Source organism: Ricinus communis, chromosome 1 (genome assembly GCF_019578655.1).
Source record: "Ricinus communis isolate WT05 ecotype wild-type chromosome 1, ASM1957865v1, whole genome shotgun sequence".
NCBI classification, from domain to species: domain Eukaryota; kingdom Viridiplantae; phylum Streptophyta; class Magnoliopsida; order Malpighiales; family Euphorbiaceae; genus Ricinus; species Ricinus communis.
The window spans coordinates 36,338,454-36,354,066 of record NC_063256.1 but is presented as its reverse complement, the minus strand read 5'-3'; the positions used below and the strand labels follow the sequence as shown (position 1 = coordinate 36,354,066).

Here is a 15,613-nt window from a genome sequence, read left to right as displayed (position 1 = left end):
ATTTAATCATCACACTTATCTTTTTAAAACCAATTTTAAGTTAAAATAAAGAGAAAAGGAGGATGAGAGGAAGCAATGAGCATTTCCAATTCTTGGTAGAGCTAGAATTTGGTATGTATAAGCCTAGTTGATGGTGAAATAAAAAGTAGACCATGAACAAATTTATTTCTCTTAGAAATTTCAGCAAAGAGAATGTCAACTTTGTGTAATTAATGATTTGATATTTTAAGATTAAGACCCAAATAATTAAGTTTGTATTTTGTAAATCCTGCTTTTTATTTTTAAAGAGTTAAATTGCAACTCCTTTGCTTGCATTATTGCATTCAGTGATAAATGAAGAAGAAGAAGAAGAAAAAGAAAAAGAAAAAACCACAACAAAAAGGTTATATTAGGAAGTTGAGGCAATAAGGTCCAGGCAACCCCATATTGAGAAAGTGTGGGCATGAAATGTCAATTACTATGGCCATTCTTTTAAAACATAGACTTGAACATGTCCATAAAACTAATATAAAAAAAGAAACACATGTACAATTAAACAAAGACATGTGACATATGGCCTACAGTTTCTCCAAATAGCTATGAATTGGTTTTCTCCAAAGCTTTAGGACTTGGGAGCAAGCAACACAACCCACCACCCCCAACACCCCACAAAAACAGAAAGAGACATTCTGCATTATAAATTGGTAGACAGCATAAAAATTATATATATAAAATTCCCAGCATACATTCCACAGAAACCAAATCCCCTTTTGCCTGTTTATTAAGATAACCATTGCTTTCTTCAAGAAATGGGACATCTTTGATCTAAAAGATGTATTAACCCATTCATAAAACACTTACTGACCATCTCAGCAAGAACACAAAATCTGACTGAATGACCACAAAAGCATGACAATCAATGAACAAACTACATAAGACATATGAAGCAGAAGATGATAGAGTCCAGTAGAAAAGAGTGTTTGAATACAGAATTAGAAAAGCAACATATATAATCCCATACTACCAGATAAAGGTGAGAGTCCGCACTTGCAGGTGTCGAGACAAGTGAATATCCATACTAAACACCTTTAAGAATTGGACATTAATGAGAAAAAAGATGATGGAGATAAAGAAAAAGGAACTACATGTTAAGTCAAGTAACATATCATCAAATCTCATCATGCAGCCAGTTAATAACAGGATATGAATGTCAAAGAGTTCACCACAAAAGGAGAAACACAATTAGCCATGCTAATCATAAGAATGATTCAGAATTAGAATTATTATCCTTGTATATAGGACAAAAACTAATACAGAAACATTCACTTCTCGATTTGTAAAATTACAGATTATTGGTGTGAGATTTACAACAACTCCACTTTCTTTTCTTTTTAGCATTGCAGGGCTAAATAAATACATAGTAGTTTATACCTCTCTCGTAAATTGAAGTGGTGCATTCATTGTTGATCCCAGATGTTCCTTCAAGGCCTTGCACCGCAAGAGAAGATTCCCAGAGGGAATCAGGAACGTTGATGACCAATAATAAGCATACCAAAAGGTATTTCCTAGCATATTAAACAAATTGCTGCATCAAAAGGGCTTCCCATATTTCTGTGGCGTTGGTTGCTCCCAAGCTGGTATAAAGCCTATGAGAGAAAAGTAAAGAGTTACTCAAGCAGGAAAGACTAAAGGATCATAAAGGATGCTTCAAAGCTTAAATTCACACAATAACAGTCTATTCACTGGCCCAAATAAAATGGAACATGATGCAAGCTATTAACTGGATTTTTTATGCTATCTTATATTGATGATAAGTGAAAACCTATGCTTCACGCCTAAGAGGATATTTTGCATGATATACAAATAACCACAAAGGTTCAGCAGTCATAGAGCTAAGCAGTGAATCAATTTAAGGGTAGCAGCACCAGCCATCCAACCTATGGCTCGTTTCAATATAATTTACCTTATTTCTGCAACTCCAGTGATATGGTAATTACAAATTTCTTAACATACAAATAAAGACTTCACATCAAGAAAGGGGAGAGAAGTAGAATGCTTATATGAAACATAGGCTCTCCTGTCTGAATAAACCTCTCTAATGAAATCTCAACAAAGCAGGATAAAGATATAAACAACTCATCGCACTGTCATGGCTGCATATCCAAACATTTATTTTAGAGAATATTAAGTAGAGACAAACAACTTGTTAAACCACAAAGCACGATCTTCTGCTAGATAAGAATGTTGTAAACTTATGTATGATTATCAATAAAATGGTGTTATATCAATATGAGATATTTGGGCACACATGTTATGTGGGTACCAAGTACCCTGGCAATGGAGGAAAAGAAGTTATCTGTAATAGTCTCCAAGTTTACCTCTCCCTCCCCCCTGCCCCCGCCCACCACAAAATAAACATTCAAGAAATCCTTGGAACTTTCATTAGGATGTCAGGGAAGAACAAACGAAAGGACTCAAAAAGGCTAACAATGTTTAGGAAGAGTTTCCTTCTTTCTTTCTCTTCCAAGATTCAAATGAAATTGTAGTAACCAGAACCAAATAATCATCATGGATCTGAGTGCACATTTTATTGAACAAATAGTGTTAAAATTTTTCAAACAGAAAAAAAAGAAAAGGGAAATGGCGTTCAATAAATACTTACAAAATCACCTAATCACATTGAGTGCATACAGTCCACTAACATGCTATCTAAGCAGCACATCAGACGGGTCTACCACATGTATTCTAAATTTAAATAATAATAAAACCATGAAATTAAATATCTCACATACTTAATGGTATTTCTCCCAGAGACATGTAGATGGAGTCATCATCACCAAGAGTCCCCTGAAATCACCAGGATAATGAAGTTAGGCATGAACTATATAAAGAAAACACTTCCTGACTGTATCAGCAACCAGCAAAAAGTGAATATAGGGAAAAGGTGTGGCACATATATGAATTGTCTTAAATTCTAGAATGCACAGGAGTACCATTTAAAGAAATTTTTTACATGCATGAACAGTGAAACACTTTTAAGCATTGAGTGCATATAAGATGTGAACAATTAGTAAATTGTTCAAGTATGAGGTTCATATTCTCATCATATCTATGAAAGAAATGGTAAAACCACCATCCTATCAACTTTCAATATTCATTTAAGAAGAATCAAATTAAACCTCATTAAATTTGGTAAGAATATGGAAATTCATGTATCATGGATACACCTATTTCTATGGTACCTCTCCATTATGAAGACCCATCTCACTTTGCAGAGGGCTAATATCCTCTGTTACTGAAGTGTTTGAAAATGTTGTAAGGAACTCCGAAATGAGACCATCATAGTTATCATGAACATCAGCAATATCTCCAACACTTTGTGCACGACTGGGAAAGCCTTCAGGGCCAGTAAAAGCTGTTTCCCTGAATAATAGATACACTTGAGACCAAGAAGAGATATGAAAAAGATCATAGAAACTAATAATTGCAAATAGCATACTGACAAACTAGACATGATACTGGAGCGCCTATACTACTATCGTCCATGTATTGTAATAATATGGTTAATGAAGAGAATAAAGAACTAAGCTTCCAAACTATTTAGATAATGTTTTTCAATTTTTCTTATTTGAGAAGTTACAAGCATATAGAATTAAGAGAAAGCAAAATGATAAGAGGAACATACTTTCTCTGTGAAAGGTCAAAAGCCTTTACTTCAGGGGTTGAATCATTCTCCAAATCAATGACTTCAATATTTTTCCCATTATTAGCATATCTAGGATATCCATCAGTCAGGTTACAATTACTTATTGACAAATCAATATCAACCTGTGCTGCTTCCTTTTTGCTTACTGTAATAGATGGATGTATTAGAACTGGATCATTAGAGTGACTATCATTCAAATCAGAAGCTTCCATTAGATTAAGGTCACAGATCTTAAATGAATTTGGAAAAAGTTGCTTCTCTTGAGCATACTCATTGCATGGTTCACCAACAGTCTTTGGAAACTGATGACTGTTAACCAAGCTGTGTTGAGTGACAGCCACAGTCACCTTCTGGATTGGAGAAGCTTTCTCTTGTGAACTATCTTGGTTTTGACTTGGACTGGAAAGATGAAGATGCTTGTTGGCTGTATTAAAGGATGCAAACCATTCTCTTGGTTTCTTGGTTGCTTCATTCATATCACCGTCTTCTGCAACTCGTTTCTCACCTCTCTCTTTGACTGAGATCGACCTTCCAAAACCTAGCACCCCTTGGCTTGATTGTTGTTCACCGTCATGCATGAAAGCTCTATCTGGAAAGGATTGAGACCTCAGGCATTTAACCTGCCCAGCACCATATGCGTGGCCTGATTCTCCCACATCCTCTGCAGACTGAACAGATATAGATATTTCAGGATCAGCGCTTTTCAAATCATTTGTATTAGGTAGTTGATCAGCTGTGGCGAAATCAAGAGTGCCATCTTGAACAGTGATTTCAGATCCTTTCTGAGCGCCATCAGACACATTTCTCTCCTCAGCATTAGGAACTTGGTCAACCTTGGGCACCTTGTATGTCAGTGCAGATCGTATTTTGGTTGGGACCTTGGCAAAGTTGCAGAATGTTAGTAAATCAGATTCATGCTTGTCCAAAATATCACCTTCCACTGAGCATTGCTGGGTAGCTAAGTCCTCAGGAGCAATCTGTTTCTCAGTTTCATGTTTAAAGTTATTGTCCTTCATCTCCTCACTCCCTGAATTCAAGTTTGTTAAATCATCAGATACCTGGCCAGGTTCCCCAACAGCCTCATCTTTCCCAGTATGCAATGAGCTTGCCTTAGAACCCATTTCATCGGAATTGGTATACTCTGCAAACGATTCCATATCAGCTGCTTCTTCATTGTCTGGCACTGACCCACTCAGACCAGACTTCTGCAACCCCTCGCTAACATCTTCACCAGCTTGCTGCTCATCATAATGTCCAGAGATAGTATCACCCTCTCCCTCCATATCAGGAGACACTCTATTTCTATCTAACCACGACCCACTCCTCCCATATTCTCTGCCACCCCACTCTGAGTTATAACTCCGATTATAGTACTCTCCTCTCCTCCTTCCTTTCACATGATTCCTCAAATTAAAGTCATCAGAATACCTTCTCTTCCCTATTCCTGAATCAGAAGCACCACTTCCTAGGCGGGAATGTGCAGATGTTCGACCATCCTGATTAAGTTCCTCTTGTAGATAGTCATCACCAACTTGCTTCTTTGAATTACCATTCTGCCATTTACCAGAGGCAGAAAGTGCACTCTGAGGTAACAATCCCTTGGAAACTAAATACTCAGCCGCAAGTCTACCAGCCTCCATCAAAATGTCACCTTTACGTGGTGGTGGCTGAGGTGGCGGTTGAAATGATTTTGGCTGGCCCATGGCACGACCAAATCCACGATTATTGAAACTTCTGTATTCAGAATTGTAAAAGCCGCGTCCTCTAGCAGAATTATCTGGGGATATCCTTGAGGCACCAAAACCCATCCCCATTGAATTAGACCTGTACCCATTTCCAGGACTTCGATGCCTAGCATGCATCTTTCAGTTGCTGGTTGTTCAAAAGACCACTAATAAGTCAATTCAGTAGAACTTTGCTTAGTCAAATTATCATGACTGGATAGCTCATAGTTGGTCTTATGCAATTCTTTCAAGTTTCAACTTAAAAAGGAAAAAAAAATGCATTTTGACAGAAATAAAATCATGCTAAAAGTAACATGGTTTGCAAAAAGTTCAATTAAATAACATTCTTAGACATTATTTATTCCCAGTTATGCATAAGAGTGAGGAAAGTCTAAAAATGCAAGAATTCAATTCAATTGCACATAAATTAGTTTGTTCTCATGTTAGGAAAGCTCATAATTTTTAGAATCCAATTCTTTAATCTTTCAACTAAATGCGACATGATTTTGCATGAATCCAATTACACATACTTCATTCAAAAGAAGGCATAAGCAAAACGAGCAATCAATTGTAAGCCAGGAACAGCACACAAAAGGCAGCAGGTGCTAATAGCTACCAAGCATCCAGAACCAGAAACAGAAACATAGACAAAAAATTACAAAATCCTCTAACTAAACAACTAATGTTATTGTCTTCCAAATACCTTTCATTCACAAAATATAATAAATTCATTAATTTTTTTTTTAAGAGAAAAGAAGAAGAATTCAGTGGGCTTACCTACAGAGAAAACTATTATGATTGTACGGAAAAAGGAAAGAAAGCTCCTGCCTTCAGGAGGTTTATAGACGGAACAACAACCGAAGCTAGGGTTTCTATATTAAGCAGCGATTTGAACATGCCCGGCGATGAACTGAACAGGTTGACCTGTGACTCAACCCGTGAAACGGCGGCGAGTTGTCTGCCGTGGATCGCGATCTGGAGCAGAGGAGCTGAGAATGGAATGAAATGGCGTGGAGATCGAACGATGTGACGGTAGCAAGAGATGAAATTGGGGTTTTCTTCAGCTGCTGAGTGGAGGAGACGGTGAGGAAAGGGGTTGGCTTTGTTTAGTTAGGCAGAAAATGTCTCACTCATTTTCTTTCTTTTCTTTTCTTTTCTTTTCCATTTTTCTTTCCATTTCTCAAAAGAAAATTTGGTATTATATTCTTTTACAATTGAAATTTTGAAATTTGTTTTTTCTTTTTATTCAGAAAAATGATATAAAGATTTTTCATGCATATTGAAAAATATTAACATATTATAAATTTTGAATAAATAACATTAAACTCTTAAAAACTAATTAAATCACATTTTCTAATATTTGAATTTAGTAATTAATCAATTTTTCTTCAAAATAAAAAAATAGTAACATATTATAAATTTTAAATAAATAAAATTAAACTCTTAAAAACTAATTAAATCACATCTTCTAATATTTGGATTTAGTAATTTAATCAATTTTCCTTCAAAATAAAAAAATAGTAACATATTATAAATTTTGAATAAATAAAATTAAACTCTTAAAAACTAATTAAATCACATATTCTAATATTTAAATTTAGTAATTTAATCAAATTTCCTTCAAAATAAAAAAATAATCCAATCAATTAAAATATGTAAGGTGAATTGCAGCTTAACCTTATTAATATTAAATAAATTTCCACATTCATGTATTATTTTAGTTATTTACATCTGAAAATAATAATATAAAACTATATTATAAGGTTAACTAATTAATTAAAAGACAAATCTATCCACTAAGTACTTTCATAAAACTATTATATACCATAATTATGATTTAGTATGAAATTATTCAATTTCTTATATCACCTATGTGAATATTTGTTATTGGTATTGCATAATGAAGATTTATATTTAATTATTTATATTCTTATTTTATATAAACATTTATTTATATAATACAATTAGAGGATAAATAAGTTTAGTAATAAGTCTATATTAATTTTTGTTAATTAATTTTATGAGCTGAGATTATTTTAATAAAATTTTAACCAATATATCAATTTTATTTATTTGATTAAAATATATTTTATTATATTTCTTAAGTTGAAATTATTTTTTAATTAAGAAATAAATTAAATAAAAAATATGATACTTTTTATGTAAAGAATCATTGTTCAATTAGTCGTTTACTTGTATGTTACATAGTTGTTGTTATTATTTAATTATAAATATTTATAATTCAAAAAAGTCAAATCAAATTTTTTATTTAATTGATAGATTATTATTTAATAAAATAATAAATAAATAAAAATTATTCTTATTATTATCAATAATCTTTTATTAATTTTAAAATTATAATGATTATATCTTTAATTTTTTATTTATTAGCTAATATTGTTTATATTATATAATATTTAATGAGTTTGTGTAATAAATAAATTTACATTATGAACATGTAAAATACACGTTGCAAAATTAATAAAAGAGATATTCGTGAGAAAAGGTAAATATAAAATGGTAACTATAATTTCATGATGATATACCTAGACTTGTCATTATAAACCTTTAAATAAAGTCTACCTAGACTTGTCACAAAACCAACTCAAAAACCTTTCCCAATTGGTTTTCTGATTGGTGGACCTATTTTGGACTATGCCCAGAAATTCTACCTACTAAAATTATGGAAGGATTTACTATCTTTAAAGAAAAATTTCCCATTCTTAAACATGACAAATTGATCATTTTTTCTGAAACTTTTAACCTACCTTGGATATTTTCTTGGCAATTCAAGGTGAAACCCTATAAACCCTCTCCAAATGTAAATTCTATTGCCTGCTTAGTTCGAGAATATAGTGTCAAGTGGTGGACAAACTGCAAAGACATTCAAGCTAATAAAGAAACTGTTTTGAAACATTTTGCGGGAAAAAATCCCATGATATCTGGCACAAGCCAATCTATGGGACAATTTAACTTTTTATCGGATAAAAGTAAAATTTTAGCAAAATTATCTGGAAATACAACAAAAAAGGAATTCAAAGCAGCCTTGGAACAAGCTTTGTCACAAGTCTCTGGAGATAGTGACAATGAGGACTCTGGAAGCACTAGTGGACCTAGCTTTACTCCTCAAAATGAAGATGATTGCTATGGACTCGACAATTATGACATTATTTTCGACTAAATGGACAAGGAATCTTTTCCTTTTCACAAGTGGAAGAAAATGGACAAAAAAAGATGATAAGGATGAACAAAGTAATAGACAAGAATAATGGACAAAACAAGAAGACAAAATAAGATGATAAGAATGGACAAAGTGGCGGACAAGAATCTTTTCTTTTTGACAAAGTAGTTTAATTATTTATCTTTTGTAATAATGTAACGGACTCAAGCTTGTTTGAAGTCCGAATAGTGTAACTTGATAGAATAGAGACATGTAGCCTAAATAATCAGGCACCTAGGCCAGGTGGTATACTTATGAAACCTATTTTTCAACCCCATGAGATTCCTGAACAACAATTAATTAAATTAAATAATAAAGATGATATCTTGAACCAAATAAATTTAAAATTAGCTAGTCTATCCTTGAAAGATAAACCTTCTGTTAGTGTACTTAATTCTGATAATCCTGAACAAAATGAAGTTAAAAATTTAGAGAGTTAATTTATTAACGATAAATTTGAAATAAATAAAATATACCATAATAGAGGTTTTGACAAACCTAGGACTAGACATTATTATCCTAGACCTACTCCTCCAGATGTCTTGTTTGAGGAAAGAGTTAGCTTTACTCAAGCAAAATATGATGGAGATTCATTTATGAATGGAACTTAGATGGTCATCGAATATCGGATTTTAAATATGTTACAAGAAATGACCATGGCACATGCTTTGTCTGAGCCGGATCTGTAAATAATATCTTGATAAAAAAATAGCTCGGATGTTAATATCCCGGCTTCACCGGTCAATTAAAAGGATGGTGGGATAATTACACCGCTAGAAGATAAATCAAGGATTTTAAATGCTAGAAAAATAGTTATAAAAACTGAAAATCAAACATCTATTCAAATCAAGAAGAAGATCTTGTCAGCAACTTTACTTTTGCTATTACAAAATGTTTTGTTGGTGAACCTAATCAATATCAAATTCGATCTTCTGAAATTCTTTCAAATTTAACTTGCCCTAAACTTCAAGATTTTCGTTGGTACAAAGATGTCTTTTTAACAAAAGTTTTCTCTAGAACTGATTGTAACCATAGTTTTTGGAAAGAAAGATTTATTGCTGGTTTACCTAAATTATTCGCTGAAAAGGTTAGAACAAGGATTAGAGATTTTTATGGAAATACTATTCCTTATGATACTTTAACCTATGGAGAAATTATTAATTTTATTAATAATGAAGGCTTAGCTTTGTGTACTGATTTGAAATTAAAAGCTAAAATTAAAAATGAATTTTCACAATCTAAAAAAGAGTTAGGAGATTTCTGTTTTCAATATGGCTATGAACGTATTCAAGCCCCTTCTTCAAAAACTAAAAAATATTTGAAAAGAAAATCTTCTAATAAAAATTATAGAAAAAATACTCCGAATTTTCAAAAAACGTTTTCATCCAAAAATATTTCTCAAAATAAAAATAAAAATAAAAATAATAAAAAGAAAGGTCCTCCTGTCTGTTACAAATGTGGTCGCGTTGGTCATTTTAAATCCCAATGTAGGATGAAAGAAAAATCAATAATTTAGACATTTCTGATAAACTTAAAGATCAAATGCTTAATCTTTTACTATCTGATACAGATCCTGAAAATTCTGATTTAAGTGATTTTGAAGAAAATGATTTAAATATTTTGAGTGATTCATCTTCTACAAATACTGATTTTGAAACCATAAAACTTTTTCACGATTTCTTATATGGTAATAATCAGATCGTAAAAAAGGTTTATTTATTTCTAAAGGTGTAAAAATCATATTTAAAGTTGAAAAATTTTCCATAGTTGATCTAGAAGGAGACAGAACAGGTTCATCAGAATTTTTATCTTGTTCTATATTAACAGAATCAGTGTAAAAAGGTTGAGGAATCCTATTTTCAAAATCAACTCCTTGTAAATTTGTATCAGAATTTGGAAAACGTGTTGTGTGTGTGGAAGGTCTAGAATTTTTAAAAGTAGACAATCTAGATGAAGGTACAAAAGTAGGTGAAAAACTTATTTGAACAGAACCATTTGATTGTTCTAGAATTTGTGAAACTCTAGAATTATTTTCTATATATTGAGGCTTATTAATTTCTTGTAAATCCCAAGTTCTAGCTTGCGACAACTCATTCCATTTTAGTCTTTTGGGGACTTGTATTTTAGAATGTAAAGGATTAGCTTCAAATAAAATCGTTTCATTTCTTGTTAAAGAATGTCTTGCTCTAGGATCTATAGTTGTTGTCATTACTTTATAGTAGATCCTATAAATGACAGCTATAGATCTAGAATTTTCAGCAAAATCCATATTTTTTGTTTTAACAGTTAAAATTAAAGTGTCTAAAATATTTGAATCAAATAATGAAATTGAAAAATTTGGATAACAATTAAAATAGACAGGACCATTGGCTAAATTTGATTCAGCCATAGCCAAAAGTGAATTTGAAAAATTCAAATGTCTTGCATCTCTTAAACAAAGGAAAATAGGTATGTCCAATCCAATTCTAAATAAGGGTTTAACAAAGAATTTGAACCATGCCTATATGTAAGAATTTAAATTTCTTTTAATATATTCATACAATGCAAGACGAAAGTAAATGTAAATTTTCATGAGATTTATTTAAAGCAATAGTTTGTTCAGTTTGTTTAATAGAATAATTTTGTGCAAAATCAAAAGTTCCAATTCGATAAATACTATTAACATTTTGTTTAGGGATGGACCAATTATGTAACTGATTTTCTATTTCTGAGATATTAGACCCTTGAACAGTAAATTCTTCAGAATTTAAATCAGAAATAGTAGAAGAAGAAGAAGGAGAAACTATTTCTCGACTACTAAAACTGCGAAACAACGATGTTATTACCAAAGACAATAAACAAGTAAATAATGTTTAGGATAGTGGGACCACCTACCGGGACTGCCTTGACCGATAATTGGGAAGAAGGGCTGACCAACGGACAACCAGGCTGACCAACGCTACCTTAAACAATATTACGAGTTTAATATCTAGGCTCTGATACCAAATGCGGAGCAGGATCGAATAATAGAGAAATAGTTAATAATAGAGGAAGAGAAGAGAGAAGAAGTAAGTAAATAATTTAAACTTTTATTGAATAAAGAAGATTTTACAAAGAGAGATAGTAGGGAAGATAGTTCAAGCATTCAAGTGATGCTTCCCTTCATCTAATTTACATCTATATATAATAAGAAATAGGACACTATTCGGACTTCAAACAAGCTTGAGTCCGTTACATTATTGCAAAAGATAAATAATTAAACTACTTTGTCAAAAAGAAAAGATTCTTGTCCGCCACTTTATCCATTCTTATCATCTTATTTTGTCTTCTTGTTTTGTCCATTATTCTTGTCTATTACTTTGTTCATCCTTATCATATTCTTTTGTCCATTTTCTTCCACTTGTGAAAAGGAAAAGATTCCTTGTCCATTTAGTCGAAAATAATGTCATAATTGTCGAGTCCATAGCAATCAACTTCATTTTGAGTAGTAAAGCTAGGTCCACTAGTGCTTCCAGAGTCCTCATTGTCACTATCTCCAGAGACTTGTGACAAAGTTTGTTCCAAGGCTGCTTTGAATTCCTTTTTTGTTGTATTTCCAGATAATTTTGCTAAAATTTTACTTTTATCCGATAAAAAGTTAAATTGTCCCATAGATTGGCTTGTGCCAGATATCATGGGATTTTTTCCCGCAAAATGTTTCAAAACAGATTCTTTATTAGCTTGAATGTCTTTGCAGTTTGTCCACCACTTGACACTATATTCTCGAACTAAGCAGGCAATAGAATTTACATTTGGAGAGGGTTTATAGGGTTTCACCTTGAATTGCCAAGAAAATATCCAAGGTAGGTTAAAAGTTTCAGAAAAAATGATCAATTTGTCATGTTTAAGAATGGGAAATTTTTCTTTAAAGATAGTAAATCCTTCCATAATTTTAGTAGGTAGAATTTCTGGGCATAGTCCAAAATAGGTCCACCAATCAGAAAACCAATTGGGAAAGGTTTTTGAGTTGGTTTTGTGAAACATAAAGAACCAGGAATGGTTCCAATTTCGAAGATAAAAAGTATAATACCAGGCTTTTTTATAATCAAAATAATTGAAACAAGGAGGTGTAAAGGTAACAGAAAATTTTTTGGCAGTATAAGGATTTTGATTCCAGTCGGTTAGGGTAAGGACTTTCAAAATTCTGCATTTTGAATAGGAGATCTTTTCAGGAACGTCTTTATCAAAGGAATGTTCAATTTCTATTGAGTGAGTGTCCAAAAGGATAAGTTCGTAAAAAAATTTTAATTTGTACGAACTTTCAGGAATGAAAAATTGTCCAGAGGGAAATATGTTGGAATAATTGTTGGTAATTGGGATTTTCCAAATTCCCATTGAATATTTCGCTTTCAAGAATAGTTACAATTTGGTGTTGAGGTTTTGTGAAATATTTGGGTGGTTCGGTTTTAGAAGAACCCGGTTTTATAACAGCTTGTAAAAAGTTGGATGGTTTAGGTGGGGTAAAAGGAGTTTTGTCAAGTATTTCAAATCTGTTGGTAGATACCAATGAAGATTGTCCAGATCTTTTAAGCCAAAATCGGTACCGGAGATAATTTTTCTTAATGGGAGTGCCCATAAGAACTAGCTTGATTTATTTCCCTGCAAAAATTCTCTTGTCAAAAAATCAGGAAAAGAATTTGAAGAACCTTTAATATACTCAATATCAAAATCAAATATTCCTAAAAGTGCTTGCCATCTGGCAAAAACTTGTTTCGAAATAAAATTTTTAACATCTTTTTTCAAAATATTTTTTGCAGCACTACAATCAATACGTAGTAAAAAATATTTTCCAACTAAATCGTCTTCAAATTTTGTAATACACAAAACAATTAATAAAAGCTCCTTTTTAATAGTAGAGTATTTAGATTGGGTTTCATTCCATGCTCCAGAGTGAAATCTAACCAAAGACTCTGTATTTTGACCAGGTAACCTCTGTTTGAGAATACCTCCAAAACCTAAATCAGAGGCATCTGTTTCTACTATGAGAAAGGCATTGGGATGTGGTATGGATAGACAAGGTAAATGACGAATTTTCTGTTTAATAATTTGTACGACTCGAGTGTGTTCATGGGTCCAGGGTTTTGGATTTTTTCTAAGACGATTGAACAAAGGTTTACAGAGGATTCTAATATCCTTAAAGAAATCAGATACATAATTAAGGCATCCCAAAAATCTTTGAAGTTGATTTTTGTCCTTAATTTCATCAGGAAATTTGGAAGTAAATTCTAAAACTCTTGAAATAGGTGAAACATTATTTTCAAAAATTTCATGTCCAAGAAATCTAATTTTTGTTTGACATAGTTTCATTTTAGGTGCAGAAACTACTAAACCATTTTGCTTAATTATATTGTAAAACTTATGCAAATTAGAAAAATGTTGTGCTAATGAGTTTGAAAAGACTAACACATCATCAATGTAAACAATGGTAAATGATTGATGATCATGAAAAATGTCATTCATAATTCTCTGGAATTCAGATGGTGCATTTTTTAATCCAAATGGCATGACATTCCATTCATAATGACCAAAAGGGATATTAAAACCAGTTTTGTAACGATCTTTTTCATTAATTTGAATTTGCCAAAAACCAGATTTCATGTCAAACTTGGAATAAATTTTTGAATCATAAAGTTTTTTCAACAAGTGTCTTTTGTTAGGTAAATGATATCTAATCCATTCATAAACAGAATCTCCATCATATTTTGCTTGAGTAAAGCTAACTCTTTCCTCAAACAAGACATCTGGAGGAGTAGGTCTAGGATAATAATGTCTAGTCCTAGGTTTGTCAAAACCTCTATTATGGTATATTTTATTTATTTCAAATTTATCGTTAATAAATTGACTCTCTAAATTTTTAACTTCATTTTGTTTTACCTTATTTATTTATTAGCTAATATTGTTTATATTATATAATATTTAATGAGTTTGTGTAATAAATAAATTTACATTATGAACATGTAAAATACACGTTGCAAAATTAATATATAAATAAGGTAAACGTATATTTCTTAGTTTTTAAACTTTCCAATTTTATTTTATTATAATTTATTTTTATTTATAAAATTATTGTATTTTTATTTTTCTCTAATTAAGGATTTAATAGTTTTAATAAAAATAAAAATATAAAAAATATAAAACCTCATAAAATATATATAAAAGATTCTTAATCCAAGCAAAGATATATAAATTAAGGATTTAATAAAAGAACAAAAATTTAGAAGGTCCATATAGTAAGATTAAAAAGTTAAAGGGCTATATATAAATAAATAGGAAATCCTAGAAAAGCACTGATCTAATAAATTCCCTGATTAGGTTATAAAAGTACAACTACAAACTTGTGATTTATCATTTCTCATGGATGTCATGTCAAGGTTCTTTTTTATCCTTCTCTTACATTTAATCTATAATTTTATAATTATTTTTTCTCCTTCTCTTATATTTGATTTTATAATCTTAGGATTGTAATTAGGGTTGAGTATGAAAATATTAAAGTTCAATTTAGTATTACTGAGCTTAAATTCAATTCAAGCTTTAATATCAACTCCTTAAAAAAATATAAAACTCGAGTTTATCTCATAAAAATCTTATAAAATTTATCATTACTTTATTTATATCATAAATGAATATAATTCTAGCTCAATTGATTAAATAAAAATTTGACTTATTAAGGATTAATAAAACAAGTTCATACATTCAACTCGTTAAAGATAAACAAGCTTAGCTTATATATTCCGTTAATTATATTTTAATATAAAAAATAAAAATAAATATCAAATATCAAAAAATACAAATAAAAAAAACTACTCGTAACAATCATCGATCGTGTTAGCGAAGCAGTAAATTACAATTCTGCAGAAAGAATACTTCACTCTGTGACGCTAAGCCATATATTAATTTTATAGATATTTTTTGACAAGCACGATTATTTAAATGTCGAATTTGATTTCTATTCTCTCTTCACTACTC

General features: G+C 31.2%; 1 protein-coding gene across 2 annotated transcripts; it reads right to left on the bottom strand.

Moving 5' to 3' along the window:
- Window positions 1–1,214: 1,214 nt before the first annotated feature.
- On the bottom strand, window positions 1,215–6,591 carry LOC8276370 (uncharacterized protein At4g26450). Of its 2 annotated transcripts, none has more exons than XM_015723299.2 (5): window positions 6,187–6,591; window positions 3,665–5,576; window positions 3,222–3,402; window positions 2,772–2,826; window positions 1,215–1,625 (listed from the first exon to the last, which is right to left on the bottom strand). In XM_015723299.2, the coding sequence occupies exons 2-5, from the start codon at window positions 5,545–5,547 to the stop codon at window positions 1,570–1,572; spliced, it is 2,175 nt and encodes a 724-aa protein (XP_015578785.1). In that variant the 5' UTR covers window positions 5,548–5,576; window positions 6,187–6,591; the 3' UTR covers window positions 1,215–1,569. The 2 variants fall into 2 exon arrangements, with proteins under 2 accessions (XP_015578785.1, XP_002525604.1); XM_002525558.3 differs by having other exon boundaries at window positions 3,665–5,557; window positions 6,187–6,590.
- Window positions 6,592–15,613: the final 9,022 nt, after the last annotated feature.

What these genes read in the sequence shown, in the direction of transcription:
- LOC8276370 (XM_015723299.2), bottom strand. Translation starts at nt 5,547, where the DNA reads ATGCATGCTAGGCATCGAAGTCCTGGAAATGGGTACAGGTCTAATTCA. An exon ending in TTTGACCTTTCACAGAGAAA is followed by an intron (nt 3,403 to 3,664) that starts GTATGTTCCTCT and finishes TCTATTATTCAG; the next exon opens with GGAAACAGCTTTTACTGGCC. An exon ending in TCTGGGAGAAATACCATTAA is followed by an intron (nt 1,626 to 2,771) that starts GTATGTGAGATA and finishes TTTCTCTCATAG; the next exon opens with GCTTTATACCAGCTTGGGAG.